Source organism: Lithobates pipiens, unplaced genomic scaffold, assembly GCF_037356315.1.
Source record: "Lithobates pipiens isolate NorthernLeopardFrog02 unplaced genomic scaffold, aLitPip1_a1.2 Scaffold_28, whole genome shotgun sequence".
NCBI lineage: Eukaryota > Metazoa > Chordata > Amphibia > Anura > Ranidae > Lithobates > Lithobates pipiens.
The window spans coordinates 192421673-192441367 of NW_027507789.1; the positions used below are offsets into that span (position 1 = coordinate 192421673).

The following is a 19695-nucleotide window of genomic DNA, read 5'->3' on the forward strand; positions in this document are numbered from 1 at the left end:
TCGTCTTTCTTTTTTGGAAACACAATCGCACACTACAGGTTGTAAAAAGGGTGACTTTACTCCCTATTGTTTCTTTTTAAAAAGCAATAGGAGTAAAGTCATCCTGCTGTTCATTTGGGTAAAATATGTTTCTGATATGAAATCAGGCCAGGACTGGGCCATAAAAGGCCTGGGCAATTTAAACTGAGCAGCCCATTTTTTATTTTTTTTTAAACCAAAACCTTACTGTGAGAAAAGTACCAAAACCCATGTGGGCTTATTGGAGGGTGGCAGACCAGCACAGCACCAGAGAAGAATAAAGACAATATCTGGTTATGCCCATAGTCTATCCTGAGTACGTTGTGTATCCTATGCGATCTGCATTGCCTTACAGGTTGCCCAGGTCTGTCCCTCCCTGAACATGGTGTAAACCAGCACAGTGCCGGAAATTGGCTCCACTAACTTGCCTGGCAGGGGGGCACTAGCTTGGGAACCTGGGGCAATTGCCCTGCATCACTTGCAGGGTGCCTGGGGTCATCCCCTCTAAGGCAGCCAGCATCTCTTTCATGGGGGGGGGGGGGTGTCATGTCCTCAGCAGCACTGAGGTTCATGCTGGGACTTGTAGTCCTTCCCTTTTTTGAGTAGGGTAAAAATCCCTAAAAGTGAAGGGCTATAGGACTAGAAGTCCTAGCATGAACCCCTGAAATGTAAGGATGTGACCCCCCCCCCCCCCCCTAAGTGAAAGATTGAGTTCCAGCATGAACCCCTAAGATCTAAGGATGTAACCACCCCCCCAAAAAGTGAAGGATAGTGAGTCCCAGCATGAACCCCTTAGATCTTAGGGGTTAATATTGGGACTTGTGGTCCTTCACTAGCTGGGGAGGTTTCGCATCCTCAGGTCTAAAGTCCCAGCATGAACCCCCTGAGATCTAAGGATGTGACCTCCTCCCCTTTCTAAGGGGTTCGCGCTGGGACTCGTTAGTCCTACGAGGCTATCATCTTTCCTCCAGCACCAGCTCAGCATCTATGCCTGGCTTCCTCATGGCAGCCCAAGACTCTCAAATCCACTTCCCTTCCCTTCCTGAGCAGGAGGCTGCTGCCACAGAGGCTGGAGGTGGTGGGTGGAGCTGAACACTAGGAGGAGGAGGATGAGGGGGAAGTTACATCTGAATGCTGGGACCTCGCTCTGCATTACTTGACATCACTGGTTGCTAGATGCCAAGCAGTCCTAGCAACCAGATAGTGAGCAGTGTGGTGGAACCAGCAGAACCAGGTCTCGGTCCCAGGCTAGTAATGTGAGTGAAGCGGTGGCCTTTTTTCTTTTTGAAGCATCAGTCGCCCAGGGGCAATTGCCACCCTGCCCAGTCCGCCCCTGACATGTGGCCCCGGGGCATTTGGCCGGTCCAGGCTGGTATGAAAGGATGAAGCCTAAAGTAAGTCATAGGTTATCCTCTTAAGCTATCCATTGCTATCCATTGCTGGCCTGACTTTCTCTTATTCAGCCCGTGGCCTGCAGAAAATCAACCAATTCTCCCCATCCAGACTAACCACATGGATGGAGGAATCCACACTGCTGGTTATTGTATTCTAGAAGCCACAATGCCCACAACTGTCTGAATACCCGAACAATGACTGCCTCTGATAGGATACAGCCACTGTCCAGCTGATGAATTTTAATCCTGACCCAACTTTTGTTGAGCCTGGTGGTGCCAACCAGGCCACCCACAGTTTGAATTTTGGCTGAAATTTGGTTCATGGGAGGCTTTAATGCAATGTGCTCATTAATAAATCTCTGAGAATAGACTGTCTCAGCCCACGTGGGAAAGGTTTATATGGAGGGCTGCTTGGTGGCACTGCTACACACAAGTTCTATCCAGGACTTCGGGATGTGGGGTGGATGCAGGTGTATGAAATGGTTCTATTCTATGGAAATTGGGCAAGCTTCTAAAGCCTTTTTTTCTCCTTTCTTCTACATAGAGATAAAGTAATGAAACCGCTACCAGGAAGTGAGACTGCACTACAGTAACATTTTACGTTTGGAGATATAAGCAATATCCCTAATCTGACTGCTTTCCTAAATTTCTCATCTCTAAAAGCTAGGCACAGCCATCTGTTTAGACCACATTTTTATTTTTGTTCAGTTGGTCTTTATTTAAACCTTATTTGAATTGTCTCATTCAATGTGGTAAACACATGCTTGCTTTTTGTGAGTTGACTCATTTTCAAGCACTCATTCAACCATTTTGTCTTTTTTATACAAGTGATTTTTTTTTCACTTTAACCAGGGAAGTGTTCAAGCCAATTTCAATTCTCAGGCTGAATACTTTTAGGCTTCTAATAAAAGAAAACATTTTACAGTCCAAATTTTACATTTTCCTTTTCTTTCTGAAAGACCACTGCTTCCACAGGGAGAGCAAAGTTCTTTCTCTACAGCATGCTGACAGGGGGCTGGCTTTTCTACTCGGGGTGTGGCTGCTTTAGAAAAGAAAATTAACTGTAAAATATTGAACACCTTTTTAATGCACCTTTTAAAGTATCTAACCGATTTTAAAGTGAATTCAACTGCGCTTTCAGATTTTTCATAATATAATTGGGAGTTTGAAATGGTTGGATTGAACCATTCATGCACAGATCCATGGTCCCATGTACACTGCAAGCAGAACTTCCTTTATTTGGCCGTGCTACATACAGAACATGAGCATAGCGCATAGAGCATTTTTTTGTTTTTGTGTAGTGTGGCTCTTCTCTCCTTTTTTCTTCTGGTTCTATCTTTCAGGGTGGAGCGATGGGTTGTGTTCGTGTATAGGTACAGCCTTATATTTGTGAAGTGTGGCTTCTCTCTCTCTCTCATCGTTCCTTGTCTCTCTATTGGGCTGGGGTAATGGGTTGTGGTCCCATATCGGTGCAGTCTTATATTGGTGTAATGTGGCTTCTCACTCTTTTGGTTCTCTCTCTTGGGCTGGAGTGATGGGTTGTAGTCTCCTATTGGTGTGGTGTGACTTCTTTCTCTCAGGCTGGAGGGATGCATTGTGGTCTTATATTGGTGTTGTATGACGTTTCTCTCCTCTTCTCTTGGTCCTTTTTCTCTCAGAGTGGAGTGATAAGTTGTGGTCTTGTATAGGTGCAGCCTTATATTGGTGTAGTGTGGCTTCTCTCTCATCTTTCCTTGACTCTTTCTTGGGCTGGAGTGATGGGTTGTGGTCTCATATTAGTGCAAATCTTTTATATTGGTGTATTGTGGCTTCTCTTGCCTCTTCTTCTCTGGGTTCTCATTCTTGGGCTGGAGTGATGGGTTGTGGTCTCATTTTAGTGCAAATATTTTATATTGGTGTATTGTGGCTTCTCTTGCCTCTTCTTCTCTAGGTTCTCATTCTTGGGCTGGAGTGATGGGTTGTGGTCTCATTTTAGTGCAAATCTTTTATATTGGTGTAGTGTAGCTGCTCTTGCCTCTTCTTCTCTAGGATCTCTTTCTTGGGCTGGAGTGATGGGTTGTGGTCTCATATTGGTGCAGTCATATATTTGGTTAGTGTGGCTTCTCTCTCCTCTTCCCTTGGTTCTCTCTCTCTCAGGCTGGAGACATGGGTTGTAGTCTCATATGGGCACAATCTTACATTGGTGTAGTGCGGTTCTCGCTTGTCTTTTTTCTTGGTTCTCTCTATCAAGGTGGAGTGATGGGTTGTGGTCTTATTATGGTGCAGTCCTTATACTGGTGTAGTGTGGCTTCTCTCTCTCTGGCCGGAGTGATGGTTTGTGGTCTTATATTGGTGTAGTGTGGCTTCTCTCTCTGGCCGGAGTGATGGGTTGTGGTCTTATATTGGTGTAGTGTGGCTTCTCTCTCTCTGGCCGGAGTGATGGGTTGTGGTCTTATATTGGTGTAGTGTGGCTTCTCTCGACTCTTCTCTTTGGTTCTCTCAGGCCGGAGTGATGGGTTGTGGTCTTATATTGGTGTAGTGTGGCTCCTCTCGACTCTTCTCTTTGGTTTTCTCTCAGGCCGGAGTGATGGGTTGTGGTCTTATATTGGTGTAGTGTGGCTCCTCTCGACTCTTCTCTTTGGTTTTCTCTCAGGCCGGAGTGATGGGTTGTGGTCTTATATTGGTGTAGTGTGGCTTCTCTCGACTCTTCTCTTTGGTTTTCTCTCAGGCCGGAGTGATGGGTTGTGGTCTTATATTGGCGTAGTGTGGCTTCTCTCGACTCTTGTCTTGGTTTTCTCTCGGGCCGGAGTGATGGGTTGTGGTCTTATATTGGCGAAGTGTGGCTTCTCTCGACTCTTGTCTTGGTTTTCTCTCAGGCTGGAGTGATGGATTGTCGTCTCATATTGGTGCAGTGTGTCGTCTTCAGGTGTTGGCTACATTCAAATCCTTCCTCTCTTCTCTTTACAGATGAGAATAAAATAAACCTGAACCACCCAGGAACAGCCATCCAGCTAGAGATGTTTCAAGCTAAAATTCCAACCACGACTGCCTCAGGCCATGTAAGTTCAGCTCAGTGACTAAGGCTCTGTAGATGTCTTTTTGTGGCTAAGTGGAAATTCCGAATCCTGGAAAATGCAGCTCACAATGACCGCACTGTTCTGTCACTGTTTTTATGGACTCTTATGGTAATGTAAAGTTTACACATCAGAGAAAATACGTCATGTACGGCAGATGTCACAGACAGGCCTTGGCCAGTGAATACATTAGTTATGAGCAGAAAGGAACGGAGTTAAAGGAAACTTGTATTAAAATATATGTGGGTTGACTGCTCCTTCGGAAAATGCTAGTTCCCTGGCTTAATACCTTCTGAGTCATCGATCTTAACCAGTGTGACCATGAGGAAAGTTGGAGAAACTTCAGTTTGCATATTAATTGCTGGACAGGTAATGCAAAGTACAGTATATAAGCAAAACAGTATCTGTTTCCATCTTTCTCACATGACCGGCCCACTTTTAAAGGGAGGGTGTCTAGGAAAAAAAGAAATTCCTTGCATGCTTGTAAGCTACATGTCCCATCTACAACGTCTGCAGCTACCTTAAAAAACAAACAATGGCCCCCAGACTGCTCTATGACTACTCCAGCCATAGGGAGTTGGTGAATGCAAGCAAGGCACCGTACTGAAGGGTTAGCCCTTGTACACACGGTCGGAGATTCCGACAACCAAATCCGTCGGAGTAATTCCGACGGATTCATTCCGGAAGAGGTCCAGAAGTGATGTTGCATACACACGGTCAGACTAAGTTGTCGTAAAATCTGATTGTTCATAACGTGATGACGTTATTTCGTTACGACGGGACTATGTTCAGGCTAGTAGCCAATAGCTTTGGTCTAGGAATTTGATCTGAGCATGCGTGGCACTTTGTCCATTGGAGTAGGCTACACATGATCGGAGTATGTCCAATAGGAGCATTTTGTCGGAAAATTTTACAGGCAAGTTGGAAAACTTGGTCCGTCGGATATTCCGATGGAAACAGTCCGATGCAGACCACACACACAGTCGGAATATCCGACAAAACGGTCCGATAGGAAACATTCCGTCGGAATCCCCGTCCGTGTGTACAAGGGCTTAGACATATAGAAGGCAAATCTGGCCGTAACACAATTAAATGTTGTTCTACAATAATGATTGGTCTGATCGGCATTTGCTTACCCCCCACCGTGACCTCAACATATAGACAAATGGCAAAATGTACCACTGTGATTGGTCAATCGTGCCATATGCTGCACAATTACTGTATCTGCTAGTAATTAAAGTAACTCATGTGAGCAGTTTTCTCCCACAAAGGAAGATCAAATATACTTCTCTGTCCAGCAGCTGCTGAATTGCTGTCTTGAAGAGCCAAAGCTCTTAGAGTCCTGTGCAGCCTTTCTCAACCTTAACATGGAGGATCCCTTGAAATAACTTTTAGGTCTCGGGGACCCCTGCAGAAATTACAATATCTACTGCTCATGGTACATTAGCTTTGTGGTCAGTGGGAAGAATGGCTATCTTACAGATGGTTCAAAAGCTCATTTGTTTCAGTGTTTACACATCTGAGACCCAGAAACTGCTCATTGCTCAAAGAACCCCCTAGTAACATTTGGAGGAACCCTAGTGAGAGATCTTGCCCACTTGCCAATTCTGGGAATATGGGATATCTGGGCCCCCTATGTGCTCTGTGGTTCCTTCCACCATCTCGTCAGAATACAGTAGTGCCGTAGGGGTCCCATTGCTAGAACCACAGCATGTATCCAGGGCCAAGTATTCCCCACTATTGTCGAAAGTATTGGGACACCTGCCTTAACACTAACACACACACTTTAATGGCATCCCAGTCTTAGTCCGTAGGTTTTCAATATTGAGTTGGCCCACCCTTTGCAGCTATTACAGCTACAACTATTCTGGGAAGGCTGTCCACAAGGTTTTGAGTGTGTCTATGGAAATATCTGACCATTCTTCCAGAAGCAGGTTTGTGAGGTCAGGCACTATTGGGCAAGGACTAGCTCACAGTCTCTGCTCTGAATCATCTCAAGTGTGTTCTATCAGATTGAGGTCAGGACTCCGCGCCGGCCAGTCAAGTTCCTCCACCCCAAACTCGCTCATCCATTTCTTTATGGACCTTGATTTGTGCACTCATCCAAATCATTTGGTGGAGGGGGGATTATGGTGTGTCGTTGTTTTTCAGGGGTTGGGCTTTGCCCCTTAGTTCCAGTGAAGGTGTCAGCATACCAAGACATTTTGGACAATTTCATGCTCCCAGCTTTGTGGGAACAGTTTAGGGATGGCCCCTTCCTGTTCCAAAATAACTGCGCACAAGTGTAAAAAGCAAGATCTATAAAGACATGGATGAGCAAATTTGGGGTGGTGGAACTTGACTTGCCAACACAGAGTCCTGACCGCATCCTGATAGAACACCTTTGGGATGAATTGGAGTGGAGACTGTGAACCAGACCTTCTTGTCCAACATCAGTGCCGGGCCTCACAAATGCGCTTCTGGAAGAATGGTCAAACATTCCCATAGACACACTCCTAAACCTTGTGGACAGCCTTTTCCAGAGGAGTTGAAGCTGTTATAGATGCAAAGGGTGGGCCAACTCAATATTGAACCCTGCGGACTAAGACTGGGATGCCATTAAAGTTTGTGTGTTTGTGTGTGTATGTGTGTATAACGGCAGGTGTGTCAATAGTGTAAGGGGAATTCTTGGACCCTGGGTACATGCTGTGGTTCGAGCACTACAGCACTACTGTATTCTGACGAGATGGTGGAAGGAACCACAGAGCATGGAGGGGGCCCAGATATCCCATATTCCCAGAATTGGCAGGTGAGCAATATCAGCCTCTCTCACTATTGAACCCTACGGACTAAAGCCCCATACACACAATCGTTTTTCCTACAGGTTTACCAAAACCGTGTAGTGCGAGGGCCTGCCTGATTGCATACAAATTGAAACTCCTAAGCTTTGATCTCATATTATATGGTTTTGGTAAATCTGAAGGAAAACAAATCTGCAGAAAATCTGATGTATGTGTGTATGGGGCTTTAGACTGGGATGCCATTAAAGGTCATGTGCCTGTAAAGGCAGGTGTCCCAATACTTTTGATAATACAGTGTACCCAAGGCTGTTGGATGCACAAGATTCTTCAGTCATTGTAGCCCTTCAAAAGATTAAAATTAGGATTTACCGCCAATCAGAATGGTAAATATTCTTCATCATCTTTTGCAAAAAAAATAAAGGTGGCTGTTGCTTTAATTAGAGTTAGGAATAGGTTAGCTTTAAAGTTGGCCATACACATAGAAATCTTTGGGAATAACATGAATAATTCACTGTTTTTGGATGATGACCACATGCAACCCCCAGCCAAACATGGAAATTGAGATTTTTTTTTTTTTTTTTACCAGATTGCTCCATGGGTCCTCTTCTTCCTCTTCTTCCTCTTCTTCCTCTTCTTCCTCTTCTTCCTCTTCTTCCTCTTCTTCCTCTTCTTCCTCTTCTTCTTCTTCTTCCTTTTTTTTTTTTTTTTTAAGGAACCACAGAGTGAAGAGGTGGCCCAGGAAACCTACTATTACCTAGTTTGCTTGTCCTGCAATTACTTTCGATCATATGAAGAAGTGAATGCTAGTTAAAATTAGTTGAACATTGCGTGTGTATGGCCAACAAAGGGAGGCAAGTTTGAGGCATTAAAGTGTTAGCTGGAGTTAGGCTGATTTAGATTTACATAAGTGACTTTCTCAACCTTTTTACCCCAGGGGAACCCTTAAAATAACTTTCAGGTCTCGAGGAACCCCTGATAAAACCCATTCATTAGGAGTCAGTGGGAACAATGCCCCTTACTTTGGTGTTCAGTGATAAGAATGCCCTTTTTTACAGTGGTGGTAAGAATGGCCCCCTTACAGAGAGCTATAAAGATCATTAGTGTCATAGCATTGGCTCAGAACTATGTAGGCACCATCAAACGGGAGGTAAATCAGCCACAGCTCAAGGAACCCCAGGGTTCCACGGAACCCTGGTTGAGAATGGCTGATCTAAATCTAGAAGATCATCTAACACTACCCTTTTTAGAGGGTGAGAGTGTTGCTGTTTTAAAGGTGACTACATTGACCCATAGATACAGTAGAGGACTGAGTGTAGCCACCCTAAGAGGAGAAGTGTGTTATTAGTGGGATCATCATGTGAATGTTGGAGGAAAAAATGTCAAAAAAAAAAAAAAAAAAAAGAAAAGTAAGGCAGCCACCACATAAAGCGTTAACAGCTTCCTTTAAGTTCAGGGGGACAATATTGTTTTTTCCCCAAATAAAGAACAGTATGTACCTTAGAAAGTACAAAAGGTTTGCTGTTTCGTGCCTCTAGTCATGTGATCACATCCCAGCTAAGAGGAACTTTGGCAAATGCTTTCCAGGTCCTCAGCACCACAGCTGACATGCAAAATTCTAAATGGCGGACTGTAACAGAGAGATTCCTTCCAGAGCCTGGAAACAGGAAACCTGTACAATACTTGTTATCTAACTAAGCTTTGTTCCTCTTTCAGGATTCTGCCTGTAGTCCGGCAGCAAGTGTGGTTCAGAGGTCAAAGGTGAGCACACACATTCCTCTTTTGTTCCTTTTCTGTATTTATTCTCATTTAGCAAAAAAATGAAATCTGTGATACACTACAGGGAATGTCTAGAACTAATACACTAATTACAAGTAATTGCCCTTAGGGAATAATGAGACCTGCAAGCCCCTTCTCTAGACATGTGCGATTCGGTTCGTAATGAATAGATTTTCGTACTAATTTGTTCGAATTGATCCGAATGTATGAATACTAATAGATGAAAGAACCAAAATAGGAAAATTACAAATAAGCAAAATAATGAACATGCGAAAACACGAACTTACGAAGGGACAACCTTACAAAAATACGAAACAGTAAAAGAAAATTTACATCTATAACCGATGATTTACATTTCGTATTTTTCAATCCTTTGTTCGTAATTCCATATGTTCGTATTTTTATTCGCGAGTTTGTAATTCCGTTTCTTCGTCCGTAATTTTTGTTCGTGTTCTCGAATCGTTCTTTTGAATGGACAGTGTAAGTGTATCTTAATATGTACGTTCGTAATTTAGTAAGTTTGTGTTTTCAAATCGTTCTTTGGAATGGGCAGTGTATTAGTGAGTGATGTATCTCGCCTAATATCTTTAGCCAATCGGCTTATCCCTTTTGTGTCGGAGTCGCACTGCATTCCTGAATCTTTTTAGATTCAGTTGAAAAGGAGTCGGGTCTCCTGACTGAGGGAGTGGAATGGAGTAAGTACAGGATTTATGAGAAAAGCAAGCATAGGATTATTCTTTATTTCCTACGAAAGTACGAAATCAACGAAAAAGGCAATCTCACAAAAGTAGCCATTACTAAATTATTAGTAATGTACCAAATAAACGAAAATGATCAAACAAAATTACGAATTTCAAATCAAAGAAAATTAAACGGAATTACTAATCCTTTCGTATCAATGAAAATATAACTATTACGAAAATACGAACGAGTCCGAATATGAAACCTTGCGTCTTACGAAATTACGAATCGTTAGACTGATGGAATTACGAATCATTACATATCAACGAAAAATATCTATTACGAAAATACGAACGAGTCAGAATATAAAACCTCCCGTCTTACAAAATTACGAATTGTTACGATTCAACGGAAACATAAAGAAACATTTCCGTTGATGTTGTGCACATGTCTACCCTTCCCCATCCATGTTTGTCTTTGGTAAAGGGAAAACTTTAAATCTGAAGTTTAGGTTGGCAATTTTTACGTAGTTACATTGTTCCAGTTTAGACAAAGGTAGCTACTGTATATACCATACCTGTGAGATCCCCCTGGAAGCTGGGAGTCACTATAATAGACACCCAGGGGCGGACTGACAACTCATGGGGCCCCAGGCAATAGGAGATTATGGGGCCCCTAGGCAATCAGACATTATGGGGCCACACAGTATACACAAACACACACAGTATACAATCACACAGTATACACAGACATGTTTCTATTGGCTGAGAAGGTACTGGAGAGGTGGGGCAGCTATAATCTCTGGATTTTTAGACCAAAAGGATGTCGGTAAGGGACATTTCGGAGACAGATGTAAAAAAACCACAGATTTTTACATACTTTCCATGGTTTTACTGAGGCTGGCAACCTTGATGGGGTCCCCTAGTGGCACGGGGCCCTCGGGCAGTGCCCCAATGGTCAGTCCGCCCCTGTAGGCACCACTACTCCAGTGATCTCCACTAGCTTCTGAGTCCTGTGCCAAGCAGCTGCCTGCTGAACACAGGCGTTCGCTTACTCACTCAGCAGAGGTGCCATTCTGAGAATGCTTTGCATTTACTGAACATGTGCAAACTTCTGATTGGGGAGGTGTAGAGGTGGGGCATCGACATCACAATCTTCACCTCGTCCAATCGGATAAAACTTTGAAGGTATAGTCCTGGTATAATGACTGATCTACAGTATATTGCACACATAACACACAGGTGCCTCTAATGTTCAATTTTTTCTCCACAGTCCTTCAGTATGAAGCCTGCCGCTAAAGAACTCTGCTCATCCTGTCAGACGACTGTGTACCCAATGGAGAGACTGGTTGCCGACAAGCACATTTTCCACAACAGATGCTTCTGCTGTAAGCACTGTAGCACCAAACTGAGGTAGGTGTAAGGTTAGCCCAGGTCACATATTGATGACAACACTAGAAAACCTTCACATACAGAAAAACTTACAGTATATCCACAACTGATCTAGAGGAAGTAAAACAAAACAAAAAAAAACTCTATAGAGCAGTGATTGTAAACCTTGGCACCCCAGATGTTTTGGAACTACATTTCCCATGATGCTCAACAACACTGCAGAGTGCAATGAGCATCATGGGAAATGTAGTTCCAAAACATCTGGGGTGCCAAGGTTTGCCATCACTGCTATAGAGCATGAGGAAAATACATTTCTTAATGAGAGTTTCTGGGTCTGCATATCTGCCACAGCCATTATGAAGGGTTCTCACTCTCAATGCTGGATGAGGTGAAACGCAAAGTTGGTCGTAGACACCCAAAACTTCCAGGTGGACAGGAGCAAAGTTGGCAATAACAGCAGCAAGATCTTGTTGGCATATCAGAGACATGTAAGAAGCTCAAGGACGAAACCAACAAATAACCCCCTACCCAACAGTTGGCCAAACATACTAATTTAACAACCTGTTCCTCATGCCATGGTCAAAAGCACACATATAGATGTTTTTTTTTTTTTTTTTATACAAGTGCCACCAGTTGGGAAGAAAATGATCTATTTGCACATAAAAGAAACCCAATACAAAATGATGATGATGTACAGAACCCTGGCTCTTTGTATAACCTGTAATCCCAAATAGATGTTGGAAATGCCAAGGCAATATCTTTTGGACTTGCCCGTGGATTGTCCCATTTTGGATAATGGTTTCCCATCAGTTAAACCAAGTTATAAGGGTTGATCTCCCATTGAATCTAATACATTTCCTCCTGGGTATCCCCTTCCAGAATGTGACACAGTCTATATGGTGTCCAGCATATTCCTAATGCACACCTTCCTGAAGAGATGGCTGTGTTTGTAAAGTGCAGCGACTGTTGGCTGGAACCGAAGACAATCAAAGTGAAAGAATGTCACCAGCACACCACGGATCTCCAAAAATAGTTCAAAGCTTTAATCAGGCATGTGATGAAGGGGCCCTACGATGAGGATCCGAAACGTTGCTTCTACTGTGACGATGTGTTCACTGATTTGAAGCTTTGGAGATCCATGGTGTGCTTTGATATTCTTTTGCTCTCACAGTCTATAAGGGAACTATGAAATCATACTCCTAAGTGCTAGATGTCAGACTCTTCTGAGATGGAGATCGGAGTGTGTCCCCACTCTAATTTAATTAATAGCATCCTGGAGGTGTGAGGAACTTACGGCCAGAATTCATGACCTCATACTTACATTTTCAAATTTATCTCGATCCCTTGAGACAAATGCTAATGTAATTCCTTACTCCAGAGTTGATGTTCTCCAAGAACAGCTATGGCATGCCTACTTCCACATTATATTAAACTGGCTAAAAAAAAATCGCATATGGCGTTCCTCCAATGGCACAACTTTTATGCTTCATCTGTTTATATCGTATACAGTGAATGTTTTGTTGACGTTGCTATTGTACTTTACATAAGATATTGTAGGTGATCTGCTTTGTAACCTTATAACGTGTTCCTTTCTTAAATTCTCTACAGATACTTCTCATAAAACATGAAGGACTGCTTCTGCTTACATTAGCTGAGATATATATAATATATATATATATATATATATATATATATATATAATATAAAAAAATTTAAGACGTTACTTGTATGTGGTTATGCCTGTCGCTGTGTGATCTGACAAGTGTGCAAGCTAACTTTAAAGCTAAATGAAATTTAAAAAATCACTTTTGGGTGGACTGATCCTTTAATTTTTATCATGGTTATTTTTGTTTACGTTGCCATAATTTTAATGGTCGTATTTCATACCGGGATTAGTAAGCACGCCTTTTAGTTGATATACATGGTGCAATCATAGTATGCAATATTTAAAGCATATCTAAACCCCAACACAAGGAAAATTAAATATTACAGTTTGCCAGTCCTTAGATGTGGTAGCTGCCTTATTTTTCTTTTCTTTTTTTTCAGGCCTTTATCTTTTTTTTTCGCCTAGTGATCCTGCGAATTATATACTTCTTTGGGTCTACACTCATCTCTCTACTGTGTTTTTATCACAGTCTGGACGTCAAACTTGTCTGCCTTTTTATTCATCTCATTACATAGTTGATAGGTGGGACTGGTAGTTTACACTAAAACCATAAGAATGTTTGTGCTTCTTCTCAGCTCACAGGAAGCGACATGACAAGGCATTTCTGGCAAGATCAACAGGTATTTTCTGTACTTGCTAAAAATGTTTTTAGCTTGAAAAAAAGAAAACGATTGCAGCCACTACTTCTATGGACTGGTAAGCTTCTATATGTTACGTCTTTGTTTTGGGGTCTAGATATGCTGTAATTAGAACTATATTGACAGATCTGCACCCACGCACATGCAGTGAAGTAGAGATGGGCTTGGGCGTGTTTGGGTTCCTAGTTCCAACCCACCTGCCTGAGCCCACCAGGAAGCTGACACTGCGCACAGCCAATCACAGGCAGTGAGACATTTCCTGGTCTGTGCAGCTGCGGACTGGGAAATGTCTCACTGCCTGTGATTAGCAGTATGCAGTGTCTCCTTCCTGGGGGAATCGGGCAGGTGGGTTGGGACTAGGAACCCAAAGACACCCAAGCTCATTCCTGAAGTGAAGTAGGAGCTGTGCTGCTCTGCAAGTAGGAAGTACAACTTCCTACTAGGAACATGGGGGCTACAATGGCTGAGCTCTCCTTTTGAGAATACTTTGGAGAGGAGGTGTAGATCGCGCTGGACTGACTCGATCAGTCACTGCTGTAGATTGTGTGGGCAGATGGGAAAAGTTAGTTTCCTGAGGTTCATGCCCGGTTGGAGGAAAAGGTAGTGGCGAGCCCTATTGTGGCATGGGCTGCTACCTTGGGTTACAGCCTTGTGGTCAACTCCACGTTTGCTTGGAAAGAGGCCTCTGTACACACAGTCAACGCTTGGACATCTATCCGTCCAATGTATTTGCCAAAGGCACCCCCCAACAAGACCATTTTTTAACAACTTTTATTAGCAGCCCTGATGGAGGAGTCCTTAGTCCCCCAAAACGCATTGGCCTCATTTTATTGCTGAAACTAGAAATAGAACCTGCATTTACTGAATACCGGGCGCTCCTTTACTTTCACTTTTTAGAATAGGGACCCTCTGGCTTCAGTACTCTAGCTGCTGATCTAGAAGTGGTGTGAAGATGGGTATTATTTAAAATTTTCTGACGTTTCAAGTCTGCCTAAATTATCCCAATGAGCGACTTGGAATATACAGAGGATAGTGGATTAGCATGAAAACCAGGTGCCTAGCATTTTTAGGCGAGGCCAGCACTGGAAGATTCCATATCCTCTCAGTACAGGTTTTCGGAGATCGTTCTTCTAAAGAGCCCGTTGTATTCAGCTGGGTCTCGCCCACAGAGTGAGGAGCATCATCTCTGTGATGTGTTGCTAATCCGGAAGCACAGCCTGCATAATCTAATAAACTAATATGGCTGCCCTGGTGTACAGTTAGAAGCTATAAAACCTTATTTTTACTTGATACGAGATGCAATAATCACCAGCACAGCTCAACCAGGCAAAGAATCTTCAGCACTTCTGCGTGTGTCGAAGATTCTTCACCTAGCCTAGTTTATTGAGAGAAACATTGGAGTCGTAGGTTTTTTTTTTTTTTTTTATTTATTTTTTATTTTTTTATAGGGTGGCTTTTTATTTATTTTCAATTTTTAATTTGATCCGGTGATACCTTAGGAAGCTCACATACACATGCGTCAAAAAATAAGAAGGCACTGCCCCTTTTACACAGTACATAATGAATGTAAACATCTGGACATAGTTTAACTTACTGGTGCTTCTCTTCCTTCAGCCTCGGCTCCTACGCTGCCCTCCATGGCGAATTTTACTGCAAGCCTCACTTCCAGCAACTCTTCAAGAGCAAAGGAAACTACGACGAAGGGTTTGGACGCCGACCTCACAAGGATCTCTGGACTCACAAGGAACAAGATGCTCCTGGTGACAAAGCTCCTTGATGGCCTATAGACCTGCAACTCACCTGGCTCTTTTGTTCCTCACCCACAATGCACCTGGGGTAGGAGCTATCCTGTGCCTCCGTGTGAGTTTTTAATGCAGATAAAGGCACTTTCTTTTATTAGGATGTAGCTTATGCAGTTATCGCCTCCTGGTGGTGGGAGAGCTTAACTGTAAACATCAGATGCCACCTGGGCCTTGAAGACCTCAAAGTGACCAGTTTTTCTTTTGACAATGACAGGTCCATACACTTTTATGTAGAGAGAAAGTTTTAAGTCTGACATTCCATGATGGAGCTGTATTGGACCCATGTGGCCTCTTGAATGTGGCTGGAGGGCGGTGGGCGATAGGGGCAGCCTGGTTTGCAGTGTTGACATTAGCCGCAGCTGCCAAGTTGAGCGATTGTTCGGGCACCTTGAAACAATGGGTGGTTACTTCTGCTGCCTTTGTTTTGTGAGGTCCAGAAAGGCAGGATTGGCAGTGATGTAGGCTATGTAGTTACTGCAACTCTGTGATTTTATTCCTCAGAATAGACCAAAAGGTGCAGTAATGGGAGGAAGCGGGACGGTAGCCATTTTGTTCTTACAGGGATAATGCAAATTGAACCAGACAGCTGTCTTCTCCCGCTTTCTGCTCTATGACCTCAGGGGACATACTCATCTCTTCTGTGCATTCAAATATAAAGCTAGCACATGGCCAAACTGGCCTAACCATCATTCAAATTGGCATTCTCCATCACCCACCTCCCTCCAGCATATCCCCCCCCCTCCAAAAAAAAAAAAGGGAAATACCCTTACCCCTTCCTCCCTTGGTATTGGATAAGGGAGACTGAAACATTCCTGATCTTCTTTCGCAGCACCCTCTGTGCTGATGAAAGGGGCATCCATACTCTGCACTGGTTTGGGGTTTTGTTTACAGACTGTTTTTAAATAAATGAATCTTCTCTGTGAGCCTTGATTGTAAAATAAAGTCTCTCTAGGAAAAATTGCTTCCCACCTGTCTTGTGTGTTTGTACATTGTCATGCGTTTACTAATGGGGGAAACCGATGAGGAGAGGGAGTTGCTAATATGCTGGAGTTGGGCTTCAAGTAGATGTTTGATTTAATGCTAATAAAAACTGTGTTTATGATCCCAGACGCAGTGACAAGCTAAAGCTGGCCATAGAAAATCGCTAGATTCCCTCATCAACACAGTCAGATTTGGCTGTTTTTTCTACCTGAACGCTCCGAATTGATTTCAGGGAGAAGAAACAGCCAGATCGCAGTCAGTGCACAGACTTTTGTACATCTTTTGTCTTCTACGTCTTTTCTCGGCTATCAACCTGAATTCCTCCCGCGAAGTCATCCCTTGATGGGAGAACACTGTAATTTGTGCTAGTAGCTATAATAGCATGTTAAATCGTATGTAAAATCCGACAGGCTCGTTGTACCCAAGTTGATCAATGACATTAACAAAATATTGGACATCTCCTAAAGCAGAGTTCCACCCAAAAGTTGGAATTCCACTTTAAGGCCTCCCTCCCGGTCTCCTGTTTGTGAAGTGAGCTTTTGGGGAGGAGGAGGGCTACTGAAAGCAGAAGCTCTCTTTCCTGAAGTCTTCTGAGACACGACAGGTCCTAGAAAACTTTGGGGTCTATCAAAGCCCGCAGCGCTGCTCGGACATGCGGCTGTGAAGCCGGAAGCTGGGACAGTGGGGTACCCATAGTAGAGATGCCAGTGCTGCAGAGGGAGGACACGGGGAGAACGTGGCTGTGGTGAGTACATCGCTGGACCGTGGGACAGGTGAGTGGCTGTTTATTAAAAGTCAGCAGCTACACTTTTTTTGGCGCTTTTAACCACTGCTAGCGGCCGAAGAAGAGTTAAATGCACCCGAAAAGTGCCTTAATTTCAATGGGCAGGGGCGGTGGAGGAGTGGTATATACACCGCTCCAAAGATGCTGCTTGCAGGACTTTTTCTAACGTCCTGCAAGCGCACCACCTGGGGCTGCAGGGGAGGCATTTTTCAGGCTTTGTTTTTAGCCCTTTAGCGCCTGAAAAACACCTCAGTGTGAAAGGGGTCTTAGTGATGAACCAGAGGGATGCTTTGAGTGTTTGTTTTTTTGTTTTTTATCCATGTGACTGATCACATGCGCTCCTAATAACATTTTCTCTCTTTCTTTCTCTCAATTCTGATTTTATTTCAAGTTTTTGTAGAACATTACACATATTTAAACAAGTTCCCAACTTACATATATAATAAATACACATCTTAACTACTTTAACACCGGAAAAAAAAAAATGGAACAAGGGGGGCCCCCACCCCCCTTTCCCTCCCCTCCATCCCTTCCCCTCCATCCCTTCCCCCTTTCTCTCCTCCAGCATAGTCTTTCCTACCATTTCTTTCCTCCTTCTTCTACCTTCAGCTTTTTACCAATTTCCTATACTGCCTCCAAGGGTTCCAAACCAGGAGGCATTTTTCGTACGTATCTAATTCTTGTGCTATAAATATCTCCATCCTCTCTATATTATCCATCTCTAAGGCCCATTCGTTTATCGTGGGGGACTGAGTTGATTGCCAGTGACGCGGTATCACAGTTCTTGCTGCAATCAACCAGTACCCAAGAAGCTTCTTTTTAATGTTCTTATATGTTCCTGGTAACATAGAGAGAAGGGTAATCTGCGGCGTATTTGGGATTATCTCCCCAGTAACTAGTGTGTATAATTGCATAACCTTTTCCCAGAAACAAAAAATTAGGGGACAATTCCACCAAATATGGATCAGAGAGCCCCTCTCTCTACGGCACCGCCAGCATATGTCTGGTTTCTCTGGGTATATGCGGTGTAATGTCACTGGGCTCTAGTACCATCTTGAGAGCAACTTTTAGTTTGTCTCTTGTGCTTTAGTTGTCTGCGATAAGCAGTGGGATAGCTTAAATGCCTTCTCCCATTCCCCGACCTCAATTTGAACATTGATCTCATTAGCCCATTTATTTATATATTCCGGGGGCTCCGGATGATTTTTAATTATAAACATCTTGTAAAGTGTTAATAAAACGTGTTTTGGTTTTTGATCTTGTGTCAGAAGAATTTCAAGTTGTGTTAAATCTCTACCCGGGGATTTACTCGAACACATAGAAGACCAAAACGACAGTAGCTGCCGATATTCCAGCATTTGCACGAAAGATGGTCGCTGTATAGGGAATAGGTTTAATATAGACGGAACTGTTCCCTGGCATAAAATATTGCTCAGTCTATAATGAGATTCCCTATTCCATGTAAGAAAACTTGTCCTATTTAATGCCGGGGGAAAAAAAGGGTTTCCAAATAGGGGTGTCATAGGTCCTTCATACGAAGAAAGTTTCAATTGTATTACTGTTTTATCCCATATATTCAGCAGATGGGATGTAAGCGAGGGCATATTCTCTAATAGTTCTCGATGTAGCCTGTTACCAGATAAATCTACCCATGGCAACACCTTTAAATCTAATTGGTTCAACCCTTGTTCTAATTTTACCCACTGTTTAGTTTCTGAACAGTAAAACCAATCCACCAGTCTAGTCAAGACTGCCGAAACATAGTAATAATACAGGTCAGGTGCACCCGTACCTCCTTTTTGTTTTTGGTAATGATAATAATTTCTTTTGTAGTCTTGGTTTTTTATGGCCCCAGATGAATTTTGTAAAGGCAGATTGTAAAGTAGAAAAAAATGATCTGGGAACACAGACAGGAATAGTTTGAAAACAATTCCAAAAATCTCGGTATTATATCCATTTTTAATATATTGATCCTCCCAAACCATGAATGTTGCTTGACATCATATTTTTTTAAGTCTTGTAGAGTACGTTGCAGGAGAGGTACGCAATTCATTTTATATAAGTGGTTTGGGTCTGGGGGAATTTTAACACCTAAATATTTTAATGCTAAAGAGCAAATCTTAAACGAAAAATTAGCTCTCAGCATAGCAACTTGTTGGGGTATAAGCGACACATTAAGGATTTCTGATTTTGATACGTTTACTTTGAAGTTGCTCAATATCCCGAACCGCTGAAATTCAGATAATATAGAAGGTAATGCAATATGTGGATTAGTGATATATAGTAATAGATCGTCAGCAAACAAGGCCAATTTTATTTCCCTTTGTTTTATCTGTATGCCAGTAATGGAGATATTCCGTCAAATAGCTGTTGCTAAATATTCCATTACTATAACATAAAGCATAGGGGATAGCGGACATCCCTGCCGGGTACCGTTTTGTATATTAAAATTCGTTGTCAATGAGCCATTAATCTTTATTCTAGCTGTCGGTTTAGTGTATAGTGCCATGATCTTATGGAATATATTAGGTCCTAGTCCTATTTGCATTAGGGAATGTTTGAGAAAGAGCCATCCCACCCGGTCAAATGCCTTTTCCGCATCAACTGAGAGAAGGCATACTGGTACTTTAGCCCTTTGTGCATAATTCATTAATAGGAAAGTTTTGATCGTGTTATCACGTGCTTCTCTACTTTGAACAAATCCTACCTGATCTGTATGTATTAAACTTGA

The 19695-nt window shown here is 42.9% G+C and overlaps 1 protein-coding gene across 2 annotated transcripts; it reads left to right on the forward strand.

The window, feature by feature from the left end:
• The first annotated feature begins 4358 nt into the window (after positions 1 to 4358).
• LIMD2 (LIM domain containing 2) lies at positions 4359 to 16160 on the forward strand. 2 transcript variants are annotated; one of them, XM_077460203.1, is made up of 4 exons: positions 4359 to 4450; positions 8959 to 9003; positions 10975 to 11114; positions 15012 to 16160. In XM_077460203.1, exons 1-4 carry the CDS (start codon positions 4409 to 4411, stop codon positions 15172 to 15174), a joined length of 390 nt encoding a protein of 129 aa, XP_077316329.1. In that variant the 5' UTR covers positions 4359 to 4408; the 3' UTR covers positions 15175 to 16160. The 2 variants fall into 2 exon arrangements, with proteins under 2 accessions (XP_077316329.1, XP_077316327.1); XM_077460201.1 differs by lacking the exon at positions 4359 to 4450 and adding an exon at positions 4772 to 4834.
• The last annotated feature ends 3535 nt before the right edge of the window (positions 16161 to 19695 follow it).